Raw genomic sequence first — 18,652 nt, 5'->3', positions numbered from 1 at the left:
ACTTGACGAAGCACGGACAGATTCTTTAAATACGGATTTGGCTTATTTCTTTCATTTCTTTCATTTGGCTTGGATGATTTTGGAGAGAATTTCATGGGGGATTTTATCAAGCATCAAAGGTGAGTTGTTTCTACTTATTTCCAAGTTAAATACAAGATTATATGTGAATTAGAACATGAAAATCAGTAGAAAAGTAGGGTTTTAGGGCTTGTGCTTTTGAGATTTTCTAGGGTCGATTTGAAGGGTCAAACGAGCTCCGATTTTTGCGTTCTTTGTATATACGGACTCGTGAGAGGACGAAGACATTTTGGTATAAAAATTTCTGAGTTTTGAGACGTGGGCCCGGGGCTCGGGTTTTGTCAAATTTGTGAATTTTGATATTTTTTGATTGCTTTCGATTGGGTATTGTCCCTTTAGCATAATGCGACATATTCATTGTGATTTTGGCCAGATTCGACGCACGTGGAGGCCAATTCGAGGGGCAAAGGCGTCGCGAGCTAAAGAAGTAGCCGGTTTGAGGTGAGTAATCGATGTAAATGATGTCCTGAGGGCTTGAAACCCCGGAATTTCACATCGTAACGCTATATTGAGGTGACTTGCACGCCGGATAACGGGCGTGGGGTAGAGCACCATTGGGGATTTCAACTTAGTCCATCCGGAGAGATGTTTTTACCGTGTTTTCTACTTGGATTTAATTGTTACAGTTGGGCTTCTTGCCAATTATTTGAATCCTTCAGGGATTGACATTACTGTTTTCACATACATGCATATCATTTGATCTCAGTCCAAGGATTTAAATACTGTTTTGCAAACTCAGCCATCTTTTTAAGATTTGAAAACTTAAAAGATATTTCTAAAAGATATTTCTAAATGATATTTCGGGCTGAGAACTACTATTTTACAAATGTCAAAGGGGCTTATTATGATTTTTGGACTGAGCATGGATCGGGCTACGCGTCGCAGCAGAGATTTGAAACAGTGGTAACAATGACACTGTATGATGTGACTTGAAATAGTGGTAACAATGGCACTGTGTGATATAAATTGGCCAGGTAACAATGACTGACCAGGACTTGATTGATGCCACGAGATGGCTTGTTATTGCGCTTGGGCTGTAGGAGCCCCTCCAGAGTCTGTACACACCCCCAATGAGCGTCGTCGACGATAAATAAATATGGATGGCTCGGACTGCATGCCACAGTGGGTACCAGAGGGTACCGTCATATGCATTGCATTGCACTCATGCGTTTATTCCTCATATGCATTATCTACCATAATAATTATGTGCTCTTATTTCATTGACTGGTTGCTTCATACTGTTCTAAGCCTAAAGGGATGATATTGTTCTGAGATACTAAGCCCGAGGGGCTGATACTTTTCTGAGATACTGAGCCCGAGGGGCTGATACTTTTCTGAGATACTGAGCCCGAGGGGCTGATACTGTTCTAAGATACTGAGCCCGAGGGGCTGATACTGTTCTGAGATACTGAGCCCGAGGGGCAGATTTCTACTTATTATTTTGATACTGAGCTCGAGGGGCAGATTTCTACTTATTATTTTGATACTGAGCCCGAGGGCCAGATTTCTACTTGTTGTTTTGATATTAAGCCCGAGAGGCAGATTTCTACTCGTCATTTTACTGCCAAATTATCTTTTTTTTTACTGGTTTAAAAGAAATTTCACATGATGTTTCATTGAATTGTTATTTTAAATGATTTCACTGCTTCTGTATAGAGTGTTGTGTGCCTTAACGTATTTTCTTACCTTCAGTTATTATTTATATTTATTACTCACTGGGTCGGAGTAATCACATTACTCCCTGCACCATGTGTGCAGGTATAGGTATTCTTGAGGCATAGAGCGAGTTTTTTGCTGTTCAGTTTTCATCAGAGTTATCGAGGTAGCTGCATGGCGTTCGCAGACCCGTTTTCTCCCTTATCTTCTGTATTTATGATATCTTCAGATGTCGTTCCTAATTCCATACTTTGTAGAATTTTAGTAAACTCTGTAGTAGCTCATGACTTGTGACACCCCGGTTAGGGCTGAGTTGAGTTGGATTTCCGTATTTTATCTATATTTTCCACTATTGGATATTATTAAACCATGTTTATACTATAATTGTGTTAATTAATTGTCTTAAAAGGATGAATTAGGTTGAATGACTGGCCTTGTCTTTATGAGAGGCGCCATCACGACTAGGTTCGGGAATTGGGTCGTGACAAGTTGGTATCAGAGCCTAGGTTACATAGGTCTCACGAATCATGAGCAGGTTTAGTAGAGTCTCACGGATCGGTACGGAGACGTCTGTATTTATCCTCGAGAGGCTGCAGAACCTTTAGGAAAACTTCACATTCTTGAATTCTTATCGTGCGTTCTTGATTCAGCTTGAAAAGTAACTCTTGAAATTCCTTCCACGCGTTCGCATGCACGCATGAGCGCTCAGTATTAGATGTGCCTTGATGGCTTGTGATTCCCTGATTGAGGGGCGAGACGTGATCTCTATGAGTTGATGTTGGGCCAGTCTGAAGGACTTGAGGCCGGATCTTTTCCTACGGCTTAAGCACCGAGGTGCTGATTGTGTGAGCAAGTGTTTTGAACTTATATGTCCGGTATTGCCCCTATTAGAGGGAATGACGGCTGGGTAGCAATGTTATGGGTATGTTAGTACTGCGAGATGTTTCTATATGACTTGGAAGTGTCGAGGAAGATCTACTGGATGATAGGTGAACTATTAAGTGTATGATTTCCATTGTGATTAGAGGTGTAGCTCCGAGTTATGGGCGTGAAGAATCTTTTCAAGTCTCCTGTTTGGAGTGAAGTGAATTTCATGTTACAGTATGAGTTTAGACCCAGGAAGACTAAGTGATTGTGTAATGTGTATGACGGTGGAAGGTATACAAAAATGTTAATTGGAGGCAAAGTAGGTGGGTTATCTCATGCAGAATAATCTACGTAGGTGTGTTCCTTATAATGTTGAGTAGAGAATTTCTTTTCTACTAACAGGGTGTATGTGTTGAGATTTGAATTTGACTCTAATTGAGAAATTTGAGTTGATTGTCACAGAATGAAGGTGATCTTAGTAGTGGAATTGAGGTATTTTACGGTCTGTGTTACCTAAGCTTGTGAAGAATTTTTGTTGAACTAGCTATAGTAATATGGCAATATTTCTGAGTTTGATGACCTGCGTGGCCTGGTTGAATTAGAGGAATTTAGTTCTGATAGCTTGATTAGGAGAAAATGGATTTCCAAGTGTTCTTGATGGTTTCTACCATGGTTTAAAATAGATACTTTCTACAGGTATGGGGAACGTGTTGTGTATTGTGAGTTCCTGTATATTTCTTCATTATTGATGGGGTACGAAGGTTTTGGAGCAAGGTTCTGTTTAATGTGGGGTTTCCTACTGGTACTTGGTTGGTTTGAGTGGTTATGGTGATCGAGAATGGTGTTGCAAGTATACGAGTTGTGTAGTATGTTATGCGATTATATCTAGGGTTATTGTTATGGCTTGACACAGTTTGTTCGGACTTATACAGTGTGTGTATGTGAGATTCGGGTCTTGAAAAGAATTCTGGATGTTAGAAATTGGGCTCCAAGGATTTGGGGTAAGGTTAAAGTAATGTTTATTATTCACTACAATGGGTTTAATGTGTTTCGGAATAATTGGTTCCAGCTTTTTTTTTGAATTATATTCCCTTTCGGTATGGGGGTTCGTTATGTGCTATGAAAAAAAAATGTTTACGAAATTTATTGAGAAGAAGAAATAAAGGAAATTGAAAACTACAGTTGGCACAATATGAAATATTTAAACCGGGCTGCAAGCCGCGGTGGAGGTTATGTAAGGACAAGGACCTTGTGGTAAATAATTATGAGTTTAAAGTTTTCCTTTGTAAAGTTTAATTCGTACGATAATATTAAAGGGAGTCATGCCAGTTAGGTTGATTTGATAATTCTTGTATATTTTATGTTCATATTCAGCCATTTTCGTACTGTAAACATTGAGTTTTAGCTTATGAGATGAGTTCCCAGGTGGCGTTAAATGTGACTCATTAATCCGAGTAAGTAATAATGAGGTCTTCATGCCTCACATTCTGTTGTCAGTATTGTGAAAAATTGAAATGAGGTGGTGGTTAATATGAGATTTATTGATAATGATGGAATTATTTATAAACAACTATTAAGACCAGAAATGGGGTTATGATCATACAAATGATGCGTTTCATGTCAAAATATCATTGTGATAACGTCGGGCTTGTAATGCGGAGATTAGTGTTATTGATATACTTGTGGTACTTGTTAGGTTGTGGACATGCTGTTAGGAGTTATTTTGGTGTTACTCTGACAGGTGGATAGGCCCAATTACAAGGGAGACTCTGCCGAAATATTTGAAAAATCTGGGAGTTAGTCAAATTTTGGGGACTTAAGAAAGTTGAAATGTTGGAAGAATATCTAAGATCTATATGAAGTCGTTCGGTTCATTTGGTTGTGGATTGTGGGGTGTTGTCCCGGCTATGGTGGTAGTTCTTTCATGTTATGAGAAGAAATGACTTATTACGGGCCCAGGAAAGGCTATCAGCCTAGTTCAGTGCGAGCAGAATCGACCTGAAGTGGGTGAATGGATTTAAATAGGATTATGGGCTTCATGTGAGTCAGATGTGTTCATTTTAGTATAGCGCTCCTCAAGGAGGGGTGTTGGAATATCATATGTTGTTCCGTGTTCGTCAACTCATGTAACATTGTGATTGTGCCATGTGTGCTGTGAAACGGCTTGATAAATTCCTATTCTCTGGGGAAAAGTCCATATTAGTTGTGTGAGTTGAGCAGTCCATTCCTGAATCATTTCCTTATGTATCTTGTTCGCATTATGGCCAATTGGCGCATTTTTGCATCATATGAGACCGTTGGTCATTGTCTGTGGTGATTGGTTGTCTGAGCAGCTCGTACTAGGTGAGGCGAGACTATTGGTATCGGGGACCATTGCAGTGGGATTATGTGAGGTATATTACAGGGCAGTTACCAGTATTTGGGTAGTAATGAGGTGATGATTTTAGTCAAAAAGGAGAGAATTAATATTTGGTTAACTCTGCAATTGGTTAGAAATTTCTGCACATCTCCTCCGTTGTGGTTGTATCGTCAGCATTATAATAGAATGCATAGGTATATCATCATATGCATTAGAGCATCAGAGTCGTAGAATTTTGGTTATTAAGGTTCATGGAGTGTCATTGTGGTTAGATGGTGAATTATGTGATACATGGTGCTAATTCAACAAAGGTACGCAGTCGTGTTCTGGTACCTCGTGTGGTAGTTGATACAGTGTTTATATACAGGGAACAGGTCTGGCAGAGAATTTCAGGTGTTGGAATTGGGTTCTGAGCTTATTGTATGGATAAAAGAGGATATCTGCAGATTTGATCAAACTAATATGTCCATATGAGTTGTGGTAGCACGGGCAGGTGCACGAGGTGTTAAACAGTGATTTCAGATAACTTAAGAGCAGTTCTTGGAATGTTCGAGGACGAACATCTATTTAAGTGAGGGAGAATGTAACGACCCGACCGGTCGTTTTGAGCTCTAGCGCGTCGTTCAGCAGTTGGAAGTCATGAACAACTTCATTTTAGGTATATTGACTTGTACGTATGGTCAGAGTTGAATTTCGGGAAATTTAGAGTCAAATTGGAAAGAAACGTTTCATTGCGGCAACCTTAAGTTGAAGAAAATGGCTAAGATTGGAATTTTTAGTAAACGACCACGGAATTGGGATCTGAAAGTTCCAGCATGTTCGTATGATGATTTCGGACTTGGGCGTATGTCCGGATTTGATTTTGGATAACCCGTGAGCATTTCGGCGTTTATTGTGGAAGTTAGTATTTTAGAAGATTTTCATAAATTTGGGTTGGAAGGCATTTCAGAGTTATAGATGTCCGTTTGGGATTCCGAGTCTGGGAATAGCTCCGTATGGTGATTCTGGAGTTGGGAGTGCGATCGGAAGTGAATTTGGATGTCCGGAGGTCATTTTGAAGTCATTTGACTAAATATAGAAATTTGAAAGTTTTTGAGAAAATTCAACCGGAAGTGGAAATTTTGATATCGAGGTCGGAATGAGATTCAGAAAGTTGGTGCAAGTCCGTAATGTCTAATATGACTTGTGTGCAAAATTTGAAGTCATTCGGACTAGTTTTGGTAAGGTTTGAGACACTTAGTCTCTTTTAAGGAAGCTTAAGTTGGAAAAGTCAACCGGATATTGACTTATGTGTTAGAGGGCTCGAAATGCGAATTTTATGGTTCGGATAGCTTCGTTAGGTGATTTGAGACTTAGGAGTGTGTCCGGAATAGTTTTGTGATGACCGGTGTAGAATTAAGCTTGAATTGACAAAGTTAGTATTTTGGCGAATTCCGGTTGATAGGTGAGATTTTGATCCGAGGGTCGGAATGGAATTCCGAGAGTTGTTGTAGCTTTGTTATGTCATTTTGGATTTGTCTGCAAAATTTGAGGTCATTCAGACGTGGTTTGGTTGGAATTTTTTTATCAAAAATGGAATTTGGAAGTTCTTGAGATTCATAGGCTTGAATCCGATGATGATTTAATATTTTGATGTTATTTTGGGTGTTCCGAAGGTTTGGACAAGTTTGAATGATACTGTGGGAGATTTTGATATAATTGGTTAATGTCTCGAGGGCCTCGGGTGGATTTCGGACCCAAAAAGAAAAGAAAAAGCTGCTGCAATTTCTGCTGCTAAGCTGTCTTTGGACAGCAAATGTGCAGTCGTGGAGCGTACTTTGGAGGCCTATATCTTTTGATATACAAGGAATTTTGCGATGATTCAAAAATGAAAGTTGTAACTCTTCGTGTCTAGTTTCCAGAAAGCTAAGAAAATAGTAATTTGGACATCTGTAGAGAAAGTTATGATCAATTGAAGATGACTAGTAGAGCAGTTTCTCCAGAATTTTCTGATTTCATGGAGCCGACTTAAGAAGCTCATATCTCGGGATAAATAAAGATTTATATGGTGTACAACCTATCAAATTAAATATTTTCGAGTCTAGTTTCTAAATCTTCAAACCGTTTGTAATTTGGATATTTATACAAGACGTTATGGGTGTTTAAACAGAAGGTGTCCGACAAAGAAAAATTTTAATAGGATGTACAACTTGTATAACACAAGTGCAAGGTACAACTCGACGAAGCACGGGCAGATTCTTTAAACACGGATTTGGCTTATTTCTTTCATTTCTTTCATTTGGCTTGGATGATTTTGGAGAGAATTTCATGGGGGATTTTATCAAGCATCAAAGGTGAGTTGTTTCTACTTATTTCCAAGTTAAATACAAGATTATATGTGAATTAGAACATGAAAATCAGTAGAAAAGTGGGGTTTTAGGGCTTGTGCTTTTGAGATTTTCTAGGGTCGATTTGAAGGGTCAAACGAGCTCCGATTTTTGCGTTCTTTGTATATACGGACTCGTGAGAGGACGAAGACATTTTGGTATAAAAATTTCTGAGTTTTGAGACGTGGGCCCGGGGCTCGAGTTTTGTCAAATTTGTGAATTTTGATATTTTTCGATTGCTTTCGATTGGGTATTGTCCCTTTAGCATAATGTGACATATTCGTTGTGATTTTGGGCAGATTCGACGCACGTGGAGGCCAATTCGAGGGGCAAAGGCGTCGCGAGCTAAAGAAGTAGTCGGTTTGAGGTGAGTAATTAATGTAAATGATGTCCTGAGGGTTTGAAACCCCGGAATTTCACATCGTAATGCTATATTGAGGTGACTTGCACGCCGGATAACGGGCGTGGGGTAGATCACCATTGGGGATTGTGACTTAGTCCATCCTGAGAGATGTTTTTACCGTGTTTTCTACTTGGATTTAATTGTTACATTTGGGCTTCTTGCCAATTATTTGAATCCTTCAGGGATTGACATCACTGTTTTCGCATACATGCATATCATTTGATCTCAGTCCAAGGATTTAAATACTGTTTTGCAAACTCAGCCATCTTTCTAAGATTTGAAAACTTTAAATGATATTTCTAAATGATATTTCGGGCTGAGAACTACTATTTTACAAATGCCCAAGGGGCTTATTATGATTTCTGGACTGAGCATGGATCGGGTTGCGCGCTGCAGCAGTGATTTGAAACAGTGGTAACAATGACACTGTATGATGTGACTTGAAATAGTGGTAACAATGGCATTGTGTGATATAATTTGGTCAGGTAACAATGACTGACCAGGACTTGATTGATGTCACGAGATGACTTGTTATTGCGCTTGGGCTGTAGGATCCCATCCAAAATCTGTACACACCCCCAGTGAGCGTCGTCGATGATAAATAAATATGGATGGCTCGGGCTGCACGCCGCAGTGGGTACCAGAGGGTACCGTCATATGCATTGCATTTCACTCATGCATTTATTCCTCATCTGCATTATCTAATAATTATGTGCTCTTATTTCATTGACTGATTGCTTCATACTGTTCTGAGCCTAAGAGGCTGATACTGTTCTGAGATACTAAGCCCGAGGGGCTGATACTTTTCTGAGATACTGAGCCCGAGGGGCTGATACTTTTCTGAGATACTGAGCCCGAGGGGCTGATACTGTTCTGAGATACTGAGCCCGAGGGGCTGATACTGTTCTGAGATACTGAGCCCGAGGGGCAGATTTCTACTTATTATTTTGATACTGAGCTCGAGGGACAGATTTCTACTTATTATTTTGATACTGAGCCCGAGGGGCAGATTTCTACTTGTTGTTTTGATATTGAGCCTGAGAGGCAGATTTCTACTCATCATTTTACTGCCAAATTATCTTCTTCTTTTTTTACTGGTTTAAAAGAAATTTCACATGATGTTTCACTGAATTGTTATTTTAAATGATTTCACTGCTTCTGTATAGAGTGTTGTGTGCCTTAACGTATTTTCTTACCTTCAGTTATTATTTATATTTATTACTCACTGGGTCGGAGTACTCACATTACTCCCTGCATCATGTGTGCAGGTACAGGTATTCTTGAGGCATAGATCGAATTTTCTGCTGTTCAGTTTTCATCAGAGTTATCAAGGTAGCTGCATGGCGTTCGCAGACCCGTTTTCTCCCTTATTTTCTGTATTTATGATATCTTCAGATGTCATTCCTAATTTCATACTTTGTAGAATTTTAGTAAACTCTGTAGTAGCTCATGACTTGTGACACCCCGGTTAGGGCTGAGTTGAGTTGGATTTCCGTATTTTATCTATACTTTCCGCTATTGGATATTATTAAACCATGTTTATACTATAATTGTGTTAATTAATTGTCTTAAGAGGATGAATTGGGTTGAATGACTGGCCTTGTCTTCATGAGAGGCGCCATCACGACCAGGTTCGGGAATTGGGTCGTGACATATTCAAACAAGAGTCGGTGTAGTTATAGGTACCGTATAAGTGTTATGGGTATAAAAGAAAGTGCCACTAAGAAGGCAGTCAAAATAGCAGTTCACAAGCAACCATACAAGCACAAGGGCATGGAAGTAAGCAACTACGGATGATTATAGGCAAGTAAGGACATCAAAAAGTCCGTAATAAGCTCACAACTTTACGAAAGTCAAGGTTTCTCCTTAAGCACTACAACGAAAGACTAGCTGAGGAAATAAGGAAGAAAGCTTCAACTTAAGCACAACAACCTAAAGAGAAAATGGTTATGTAACAACAGTCTCGCAACAACATTGTAAGCACTCCAAAGGAAAGTGGCACCTACTGTGGCAAATGAACGGGAAATAAAGTTAAAAGTAATATTCGAGATCATATGAGTTATATGAAACTCTGGTATGTGTGGACACTAAGATAAGCTAAGTATGGACGCAACAAGGGGACAGAAAAAACAAAAAGGTAATAGCTTACGTTGAAAGAAAGTTAATATAGAACGAAAGAAATTATTCGATCAATGATCCAGAGTTAGTACGTTTTGGATACACTCAAGATTTTGGAGCATTATCCAGAAAACATATTTATTGACAATCATACAACCATAGAAGACTTTGGCATAAGTTAAAATAAAGAATTAAGCCTAGGGCATAGACAAAGGATTGAATTTTTAGAAGATTGCGTCTTGGATATTCCATAACGCCCATGAAAGGCTAAGGTAATCACTGATACGATGGACCGCAGATCGGAAGATAGCATAAGCCTACGTAAAGAATGATCAGAAGGAAGAGGAAACTAAATAATTACATCACCCAGGTAAATCAGGAGTCTGATTATTGGACCTAGAAAAATTATAGAAGTCGTGCTTTAGAACATGATAAAGTCACTCTTAGTATTAGATGTTCAACAGAAATAACGCAACCACCATAATCTATAATGTCTCTACAAGAAAGCTAGTTAGAAGAAGTACCAGCCTCATAAGAAGTCAGTACGAAGCTCCCACGGGATTGTGTATGTACCATAGGTGTGAGTATTATAATAGAGCTTCGAGTTATGGACATGAATTACACCTAGGTGGAAGGGAGGTCAGGAAAGATATAGGAGATACGATGCGAGATTTTAAGGTAAGTAAGGTAAAGGTGAACAATGTACGAGATACTCAAAGGCAGAAGATCATGAATAGTCCATACTTTGGATAGAAGGCTATAAGAACGGGGATCTAATAACTGGGAATGATAGCGACATCGTCGGCAGCTTGTCTTCCACCTGTGGTTTCTAAGTACTGAGAGATCCAGTTAAGAGAATAGAGAAAAGTTGGAGACGATGTGATGTCTCGCTTGACATTTCAGAATAGAATAAGGAAATCTATGGTGCAAATAAGTTGAAGGAAAGTTTATATGGATATGTATAGGTCGCAAGCTAAAGTATGATAGAGCAACAAAGTTTTAAGGAAACATGAGTAAGGATGAGGAAAGGCAAGTGAAAAGGTGACGAGAATGGATAAGTCTTTAGGATTAAGCCCATGAAAACAAGAAGAGCAGACAGTTTCTCTATGTTATACAAAGCTCACTATAGCCTTAATGAACTCAAAGGAGTCTAAGATTAATAGCATTTAGAAGGAATGAAATGCTGACCTGGTAATAAAATGAGGGTATAATTGTGACAGATATAAGATGATGTTTGGGGCATTTGATTGAATAAAGATTTTAAAAAAAGAAAGAGAAGGAGATAAGATTTCGTTGGCGGCACGAAATTAGGATACCCCCATAAGGTGAATCACACTATGAAATACGATTATGGGAATCACTTCGAATATTCCTTGATGTAACATAAGCCCTAGGGGCAAAGTATTACGTAAGAAGTTTCAAGTTATCAGTGGTATACTGTAGATCAATATTGAGGTGAATCAACAATGGATGGACAAAAGTCACAAAGTATGAGATGAGATTAGGCCATCATTCTAAAGATGAGTAGTAACGAGGAAGCATTAAAGGACTTAAATTTATACATATGGATAAGCAATGAGATTAAGCTGGGATTTGGTAGCAGACCTCAGCAATGATAAATTAAAGTAAGAGTTATGGCAGTAAATTCATACGGATGGCTAAACCGACCTATGCGATGAGATAAATAATCATGAATTCAACAAAGTATCGAGCGAAAAACTTCAGAATACTCATAAATGCCCAAAGGGACATCTTATCAAGCTCTACATATGAAGCCTAGAGATTGGGCACACTTACAAGGTCAAAATTGTACAGGTTGCATGATGAAAGGTAGCAACAATTACGAGATTGGAAGGATTCCGACTACAAGTTGTGGTGTAAGAAGGAGGCCTAAGAGGGGAAAGCCCTAGACTTTGGACTTATTCACAGAACAATCACCTAGATGGCAAGGAAAGTTCTAAAGTATTCAGAAAATATAAGTTAAGAAAATGATAAGAGCTTTAGTCGACATTCGAGGACGAATGTTCCAAAGGGGGTAATGATGTTACACCCCACAATATTACGTCAATATTACGTCCATCAGTATTACGTTACGGCAGTGTTCTGCCCAACAGTATTACAGTACGGTGATGTTACGCTTTGCAGTAATAAGTTACGACAGTGTTACACCCCGCAGTATTGTACGTTGAATTTGTCGTACGGTAACTGACACCAGTCCAAGTAAAAGATTATTTAGAGATTATAAGGATTATGCTATTTCACAAGTGATTAGTAAAGGTGGAAGGGGGAAGCAAGTCAAAAAAAATAAATTTTCGTCCAAGTTGACATATTTGGATAAAATACGGGTCGTGCGATAATACCCGGTATTTTCGGACTAGTACCATAAAAGGTACCATATGACCATGATAGTGGGATGTATATAGTATATTAAAAATAAGTAGAATTTTAAGAAATTTTAGACAATTCTTAATTATTCGGATAATTGATTAATTACCGGGTAACAAAATATTACCTAATTAAATTAATTTAAAAAACTTTGGATAACTACAAAATTAACTACGTGGAAGCAAGTATATAGAGTCTAATGACTCTGGTTTTATATTCTATATTAACAAGACACTTGGACAACTATTGAGCCTTAAAAAGAAAGATGTTAAAGTCATCATCAATATTATGCTCATTTTTGGCATAAGAAAATTCCATCTGGGAGTATATTTTTCCCGTGACTTTGTTTAATGGGAATCTCTCAATTTGGATCCTTAGTTTACACATATCAAGTAGGTGTGACATGGGTATGGGTGCTTTGGCTAGATCTTTCAAATTAGCAGAAAACTACAAGTACCGGACTGGATATTTACATTTACACAAATCGTGCAGGTTTTGTTCCTGAATCCAGGTATGTTAAGGCTATCCCTTCTATTATTTTGGCATAATCCATACAATATGAACAAAACGTGCAAATGCACAAATTTCATAAGTGACTCTACTTATAGAAGTAATAGAAATATCTATGTTCTTTAATTTTCATGTGTCATAATATTTTATCGTCTGTTCATGGATCTCAGAAAAATACGAAAGTTGGAAAGATGTTACTTTATGATATTGCTCAAGAGGCAAAATGGTCTTATGACATTCCGAATGATTTTATTGACGTACTTTTCATGCATTGCATGGGAAAAGATTACGGCGTTATATACGCACCACCACTTGATCAGCTGGTATATGATGATGTTGCCCACAGTGGCTGAAATAAGATTCAAACAACGTTATATACGCATATATATGTATGTACTCAAACGGCATTATATACGCGTATATATGTATGTATATATATATATATATGTATATGAGATATGGGAAAGGTTATGACGTTATATACGCACCACCACCTGATCAGCTGGTATACGATAATGATTTTGCCCATAGTGGCCGATACGATATGATGGGATGCCATTAGAGACTGATGATGTTACGAAATATGTACCTATGCACGACATGACATTCATACGCATATGCATGACGCTAAAAGTAATTTATGATTTACAAAGTTATTCAGACTTATAGGTTGAGTCATGTACTCTATATGTCTTCCATGTCTCTTATGTATTTACTTATGTGCCTTACATACTCGGTACATTATTCCTACTGACGTCCCTTTTGCTTGGGGACACTGCGTTTCATGCCTGCAGGTCCCAATAGACAGGTCGAGAGCCCTCCAAGTAGGCTATCAGCTCAGCAGAAGATGTTGGTGTGCTCCATTTGCTTCGGAGTTGCTCGTTTGGTTAGTATGATCTAGACATGTATTGTTTGGTAAGGCGGGACTCTGTCCTGACCTTTATGACATTTATGTATTCTTAGAGGCTTGTAGACATATGTCTTGTACGTGAAAGATTGTACGGCCTTGTCGGCCTATGTTTTGATTTTTATTATGTTGATCTATTAGGCCCGTATGTCACGTATATTTGATGATGTAATAAGAAAGATACGTTACATTGGTACTCGATTGAGTAAGGTATCGGGTGCCCATCACGGCCCATCGGTTTGGGTCGTGACATTTAGGGACCATATAGAGTACCTACATATGATAGTAGAAAGTACTTTGTCACCATAGTTGATGGCTATAGCATATTCACTTGGATTTTCTCTTAAACTCTAAGTCAGAAGCAATTGTAGTTCTAAGAGATTTTCTTACTCAAGCAACAATGTGTTCTCTACTAATATTAAAATTCTAAGGACTGATAATGGTAGTGAATTTTTTAGTACTGAGTTCAAGAATTTATTATTTAGCCTTGCTATTGTCCATCAAAGTACATGTGTTTACATACCCCAGCAAAATGGGATGGCAGAAACAAAACACAAAGCCATTTTGGAGATGGCTAGATCTCTCATATTTCAAGCAGTTGTGTCTCTAAGATTCTGGATGAGGAGAATGTGTTTCTACAATAGTGTATTTACTTAACAGATTACCTTCTAAGGTAATTGGGTACAAGTTACCTTTTGAGAGGTTGTATTTGCATCCAACTTCTTTATCTCATCTCAAAGTATTTGGCTGCTTATGTTATTCAACAACTCCTAAAGTTTTGGACAAGTTTTTACCTAGAGCAGTGCATGATGTACTCTTATGTTACTCCTTTACTCAAAAGGGTTATATCTTGTATAACTTGCACTCCAAAACATTTATGGTTAATAGGAATGTTGTGTTCCATGAGACTGTGTTTCCTTTCAAGCATATTAAAGCTTATGGAACTCATGACTTCCCTGTCATTGATATGTTATCTCTTGATTTGAATGCTGCAAGTCCTACATCATCTTCAACACCTATAGTAGAAGACTCAGTTGAACTTATTGCAGATCAGCCATCAACAGAGTCTCCTGCAAAAGTTCCTACTTTCACTACAGACACAACTGCCTCTAAGCCTATTGTGCCTGATGTGTGATCACCGGGATGATGCTGGTATTGAAACATCTGCAGTTCAACCATACACTACTGAGTTGGTTAAAGAATATAGAAGATCCTCAAGACCAAGTAAGCCACCTTTGTGGCTGCAAGACTATGTCACTATCTCCAAAGGCTCCAAGTGTACTTATCCCATATCTTCCTATGTAGACTACTCTCATATCTCTCCAACTTTCAAACAAGCTCTCACAGCCTACTCAGCTCTCTCAGAACCAATTACTTTCAAAGAGGTTGCTTTGATCCTAGATGGGTGAAAGCTATGCAATTGGAGATTGAAGCCCTAGAGGATAATCATACTTGGAGCATTATAGATCTACCACATGAAAAGATACTTATTGGTTGTAGGTAGGTTTACAGAATAAAGATAAAGCATCTGGGGAGGTAGAAAGATTCAAAGATCGATTGGTTTCTAAGGGGTACAGTCAAAAGGAATGCTTGGATTATGGTGAAACCTTTTCTCCTGTGGCTAAGATAGTTATTGTTAGATCCATTATTACATTGGCTGCTTCTAAATAGTGGTTGATCTTTTAGATGGATGTTCATAATGTTTTCCTTAATAGAGATCTCATTGAGGAGGTCAATATGCATATACCTGAGGGGTTTGCTAGACAGGGGATACTCACAAGAAGGTCTGCAAACTCCACAAGTCCCTTTATGGGCTTAAAGAGGCCCCAAGACAATGGAATATGAAGTTGATTGAAGCTCTACTTCATATGAGATTTCAGCAAAGTCGTTATGTTGATTCTTTGTTTACAAAGAATGTTGGAAATGACATAGTGATCATACTGGTGTATGTAGATAACCTCTTGATCACTGAAAACAATCAACAGCTGTTGTGTGACACTAGAACATACCTAAAAAAAGTTTCAAAATAAAGGATCTAGGAGATCTGAAATTCTTCATAGGTATTGAGTTTGCAAGGTCTAATAAAGGAACTCTCATCTATTAGAGGAAGTATGCACTAGAGTTAATATTTGAGTTAGGTCTAAGTGGTGCAAAGCCAGCTCAAACACCCTTAGAGCTGAATCAGAAGTTAACATCAGCAAAGTATGATAGTTGCAGTTGCTTCAATACTGATAGTGCTCACTTAGATGAAGCTCTTGAGAATCTTGGTGTATACCAAAGATTGGTTAGAACAATGATATATCTTACTATGACCAGGCCTGACATTGGTTTTGTGGTTCAGGTACTCAGTCAGTACATGCACTGTCCTAAGAACTCTTACATGGAGGCAACACCGATGGTGGTAAGGTACATAAAGGAGGCACAGGGTTTGGGGCTGCTAATGCCTGCAGAATCCTCAAATAAGCTGATTGCGTACTGTGATTCAGACTGGGGAGCATGCATACAAACAAGGAGATCAGTTACAGTGTACTTAGTGAAATTTGGCAATTCATTAATATCCTGGAAGTCGAAGAAGCAAAATACTGTCTCTAGAAGTTCAGCACAAGCAGAGTTTAGAAGTATGACAGCCTAAAAATAGAGGTTACATGGTTAACAGAGATGTTGAGTGAGCTAGGTAAGGGTGGCAAGTGGGTCGGTTAGGCCCGGGCCAAGCCCAGGCCCGCAAGCCCATATGGGTAGTGGGCCTAAATGGGCCTACCTTTTTAAGCTCGGGACTAGGGGGCTTGAGGCCCAAGTGGGCCGGTTCATTGAAGAAGCCCGTTAGGACCGGGATCGTTCGGGCCCGGGACCAGGTCCTAAGTGGGCCGATTCAACAGGCCCTAAACAGGCTCAAACGGGCCCAACAGCTACTTTTAAAAAAAGTCCAAATTTTTTTTAGCCATTGCAACATTTAAATTATGGTCGTTGGCCTGCAAAAATAGTCGTTTGGGCTTTCTAAAATAGCCATTTAACCTCCCCTCCCCCTCCAACTTTGTTTTAACCCCAAACTTTTTATAATTACACTTTTTTCTATTTTCACCTATAAATACCCCTTCATTCTTTTATTTGTCTCACAAAATCATCAATCTCTCTCATTTCTCAAACTCAAATTGAAGTATTCAAGTCTTCAAGTCTTCACTTACCTCTCATTTCTCAAACTCAGATTCTTAATTCAAGTTAAATCATGCCCTGTGATTCTAGATTGCACCCATTTATTTTGAAACACTTTAATGTGGTAGAAAAAAATGAAAAAGTTTACATAATAAAGTGCAAGAACTGTGGTCGAGTCTACACTCATCATCCAAAGGAGGGCACAGGTTGTTTAAGGAGGCATATAAATAGTTGTCTTGCGCGTTATCCAGACATTCGTATTTAAGATTTTAAGTTTATTTGAGACAATTTGTGTTATTTTAAAATTATTAGACATATTATGCTTAATGTTTTAGTTTGTTAGATTAATTTGAAGTATTATGTTGAAGGTATTGGACTTTAATTTGAAGTATTAAATGTAAATTTTAATTTACAACTTTGATATCGAGTTCATCTTAATATATATATATATATAGCTAATGTATTAATATACTAAGCTATACGTCTTAATATAGCTAATGTTATATCGAAATTCAAATATAGCTTATATATTATACACTTGGTATATACAATTATATAAGGCAATATATCTATACAAGGCAATTTCTTGTAAATTATCTAAATTATATATATATGTACTATATAATTTATAAGAAATTGCCTTAGACAAAAAAATTAAAAAAAAAAGGTCAGGCCCACTTAGCCCCCCCCCCCATATATATATATATAAGCTATATAATTTACAAGAAATTGCCTTAGATAAAAAAAATTTAAAAAATAGGTCAGACCCGCTTAGGCCCGTTTGGGCCCGACCCACTTAGCCTGAGACCATTAGTTTGTGGTCCCGGTTCGGTTACATCCAAAAGCCTACTAAGCCTGGGACCGTTTTAAGCCTGGCCCATGAATCCCGGGCCCATATAGAACCGACCCACTTAGGACCGGCCCACGAGGCCCGTTTAGGCCCGGGCCCAAACCGTTTGCCATCCTTAGAGCTAGGTGTCAAAACTGAGCTGCATGTAACTTTGATATGTGGTAGCAAGGCATCAATCCAAATAGCTGTAAATCCAATATTTCATGAGAGAACAAAATATATTGACATAGATTGTCATTTTGTGAAAGAGAAGCTAAGTCAAGGGCTGCTCAAAACTGAGTATGTGAATACAAAAGATCAACTAGCAGACTTACTCACAACAGGGTCAAGGAAAATCTCAACATGAATACCTATTGAATAAAATGGGATTGAAGAACTTGTTTGAATCATCATCTTGAGGGGGAGTGTTGGCTAGCAGCTAGTGATAAGCTGATAACTAACTACAATTGAGATTAATTGTAATATTAATTATAGTTAGTTAGTTAGGAGTTAGAAGCAATTAGGTTGTTAAATACTGTAGCCTATTGTACACAACATAGTTTTTTGAAGAAATGAAGTAAGTTGGTTCTCTTCTTCTCTCATTCTTCCTTCTAGATTCTTTTTTCTCGTTAGCTTCAACCACCATTTCTATGGTTGTTACACGTGCGAATAATATTGTCCTCAGATATCGGGTTGTTTATTGTGGTACAAACTTGGAAGTCTTGGCCATCATAAATCTGGGAAATTTATGAAGATTTGAAGAAGGTGTACGAAGATTTGAAGTTTAGAAGTTGAGATATAAGATTCTCGGATGAAAATTCAAGAAAATGTGTGAAGGATTGGAGGTTGAAGATGAAGATATGAAGGTTCAAGAAACAAAGTATGAAGATTTGAGAAAATCGAAAGCCTTTGTAGAATTTGAAGGTAGAAGCTAGGATTAGAAAGTGAAGGAAGTGAAGGGGGCAAAGATTCTATAGGGGGAAATACGTGACGTTTCGCATTCAAAGGCAAACTACCAATGAAT

The 18,652-nt window shown here is 38.3% G+C and overlaps 1 protein-coding gene across 1 annotated transcript; it reads left to right on the top strand.

Moving 5' to 3' along the window:
• The first annotated feature begins 15,490 nt into the window (after positions 1–15,490).
• Positions 15,491–16,281, top strand: LOC138880050 (secreted RxLR effector protein 161-like). Its single transcript, XM_070159701.1, has 2 exons — positions 15,491–15,667; positions 15,754–16,281. The coding sequence occupies exons 1-2, from the start codon at positions 15,491–15,493 to the stop codon at positions 16,279–16,281; spliced, it is 705 nt and encodes a 234-aa protein (XP_070015802.1).
• Positions 16,282–18,652: the final 2,371 nt, after the last annotated feature.

This window comes from Nicotiana sylvestris, chromosome 10 (assembly GCF_000393655.2).
Source record: "Nicotiana sylvestris chromosome 10, ASM39365v2, whole genome shotgun sequence".
In the NCBI taxonomy this organism is placed as follows: domain Eukaryota; kingdom Viridiplantae; phylum Streptophyta; class Magnoliopsida; order Solanales; family Solanaceae; genus Nicotiana; species Nicotiana sylvestris.
Note: the sequence above shows the minus strand (reverse complement) of the source record. Positions and strands in the feature narration are given on the sequence as shown.

Bases quoted from the DNA above. Each gene is read 5' to 3' on its own strand.
- LOC138880050 (XM_070159701.1), top strand. From the start codon at position 15,491: ATGAAGTTGATTGAAGCTCTACTTCATATGAGATTTCAGCAAAGTCGT. The intron at 15,668-15,753 runs GTTTCAAAATAA...CTCATCTATTAG, and splicing joins CTAGAACATACCTAAAAAAA to AGGAAGTATGCACTAGAGTT.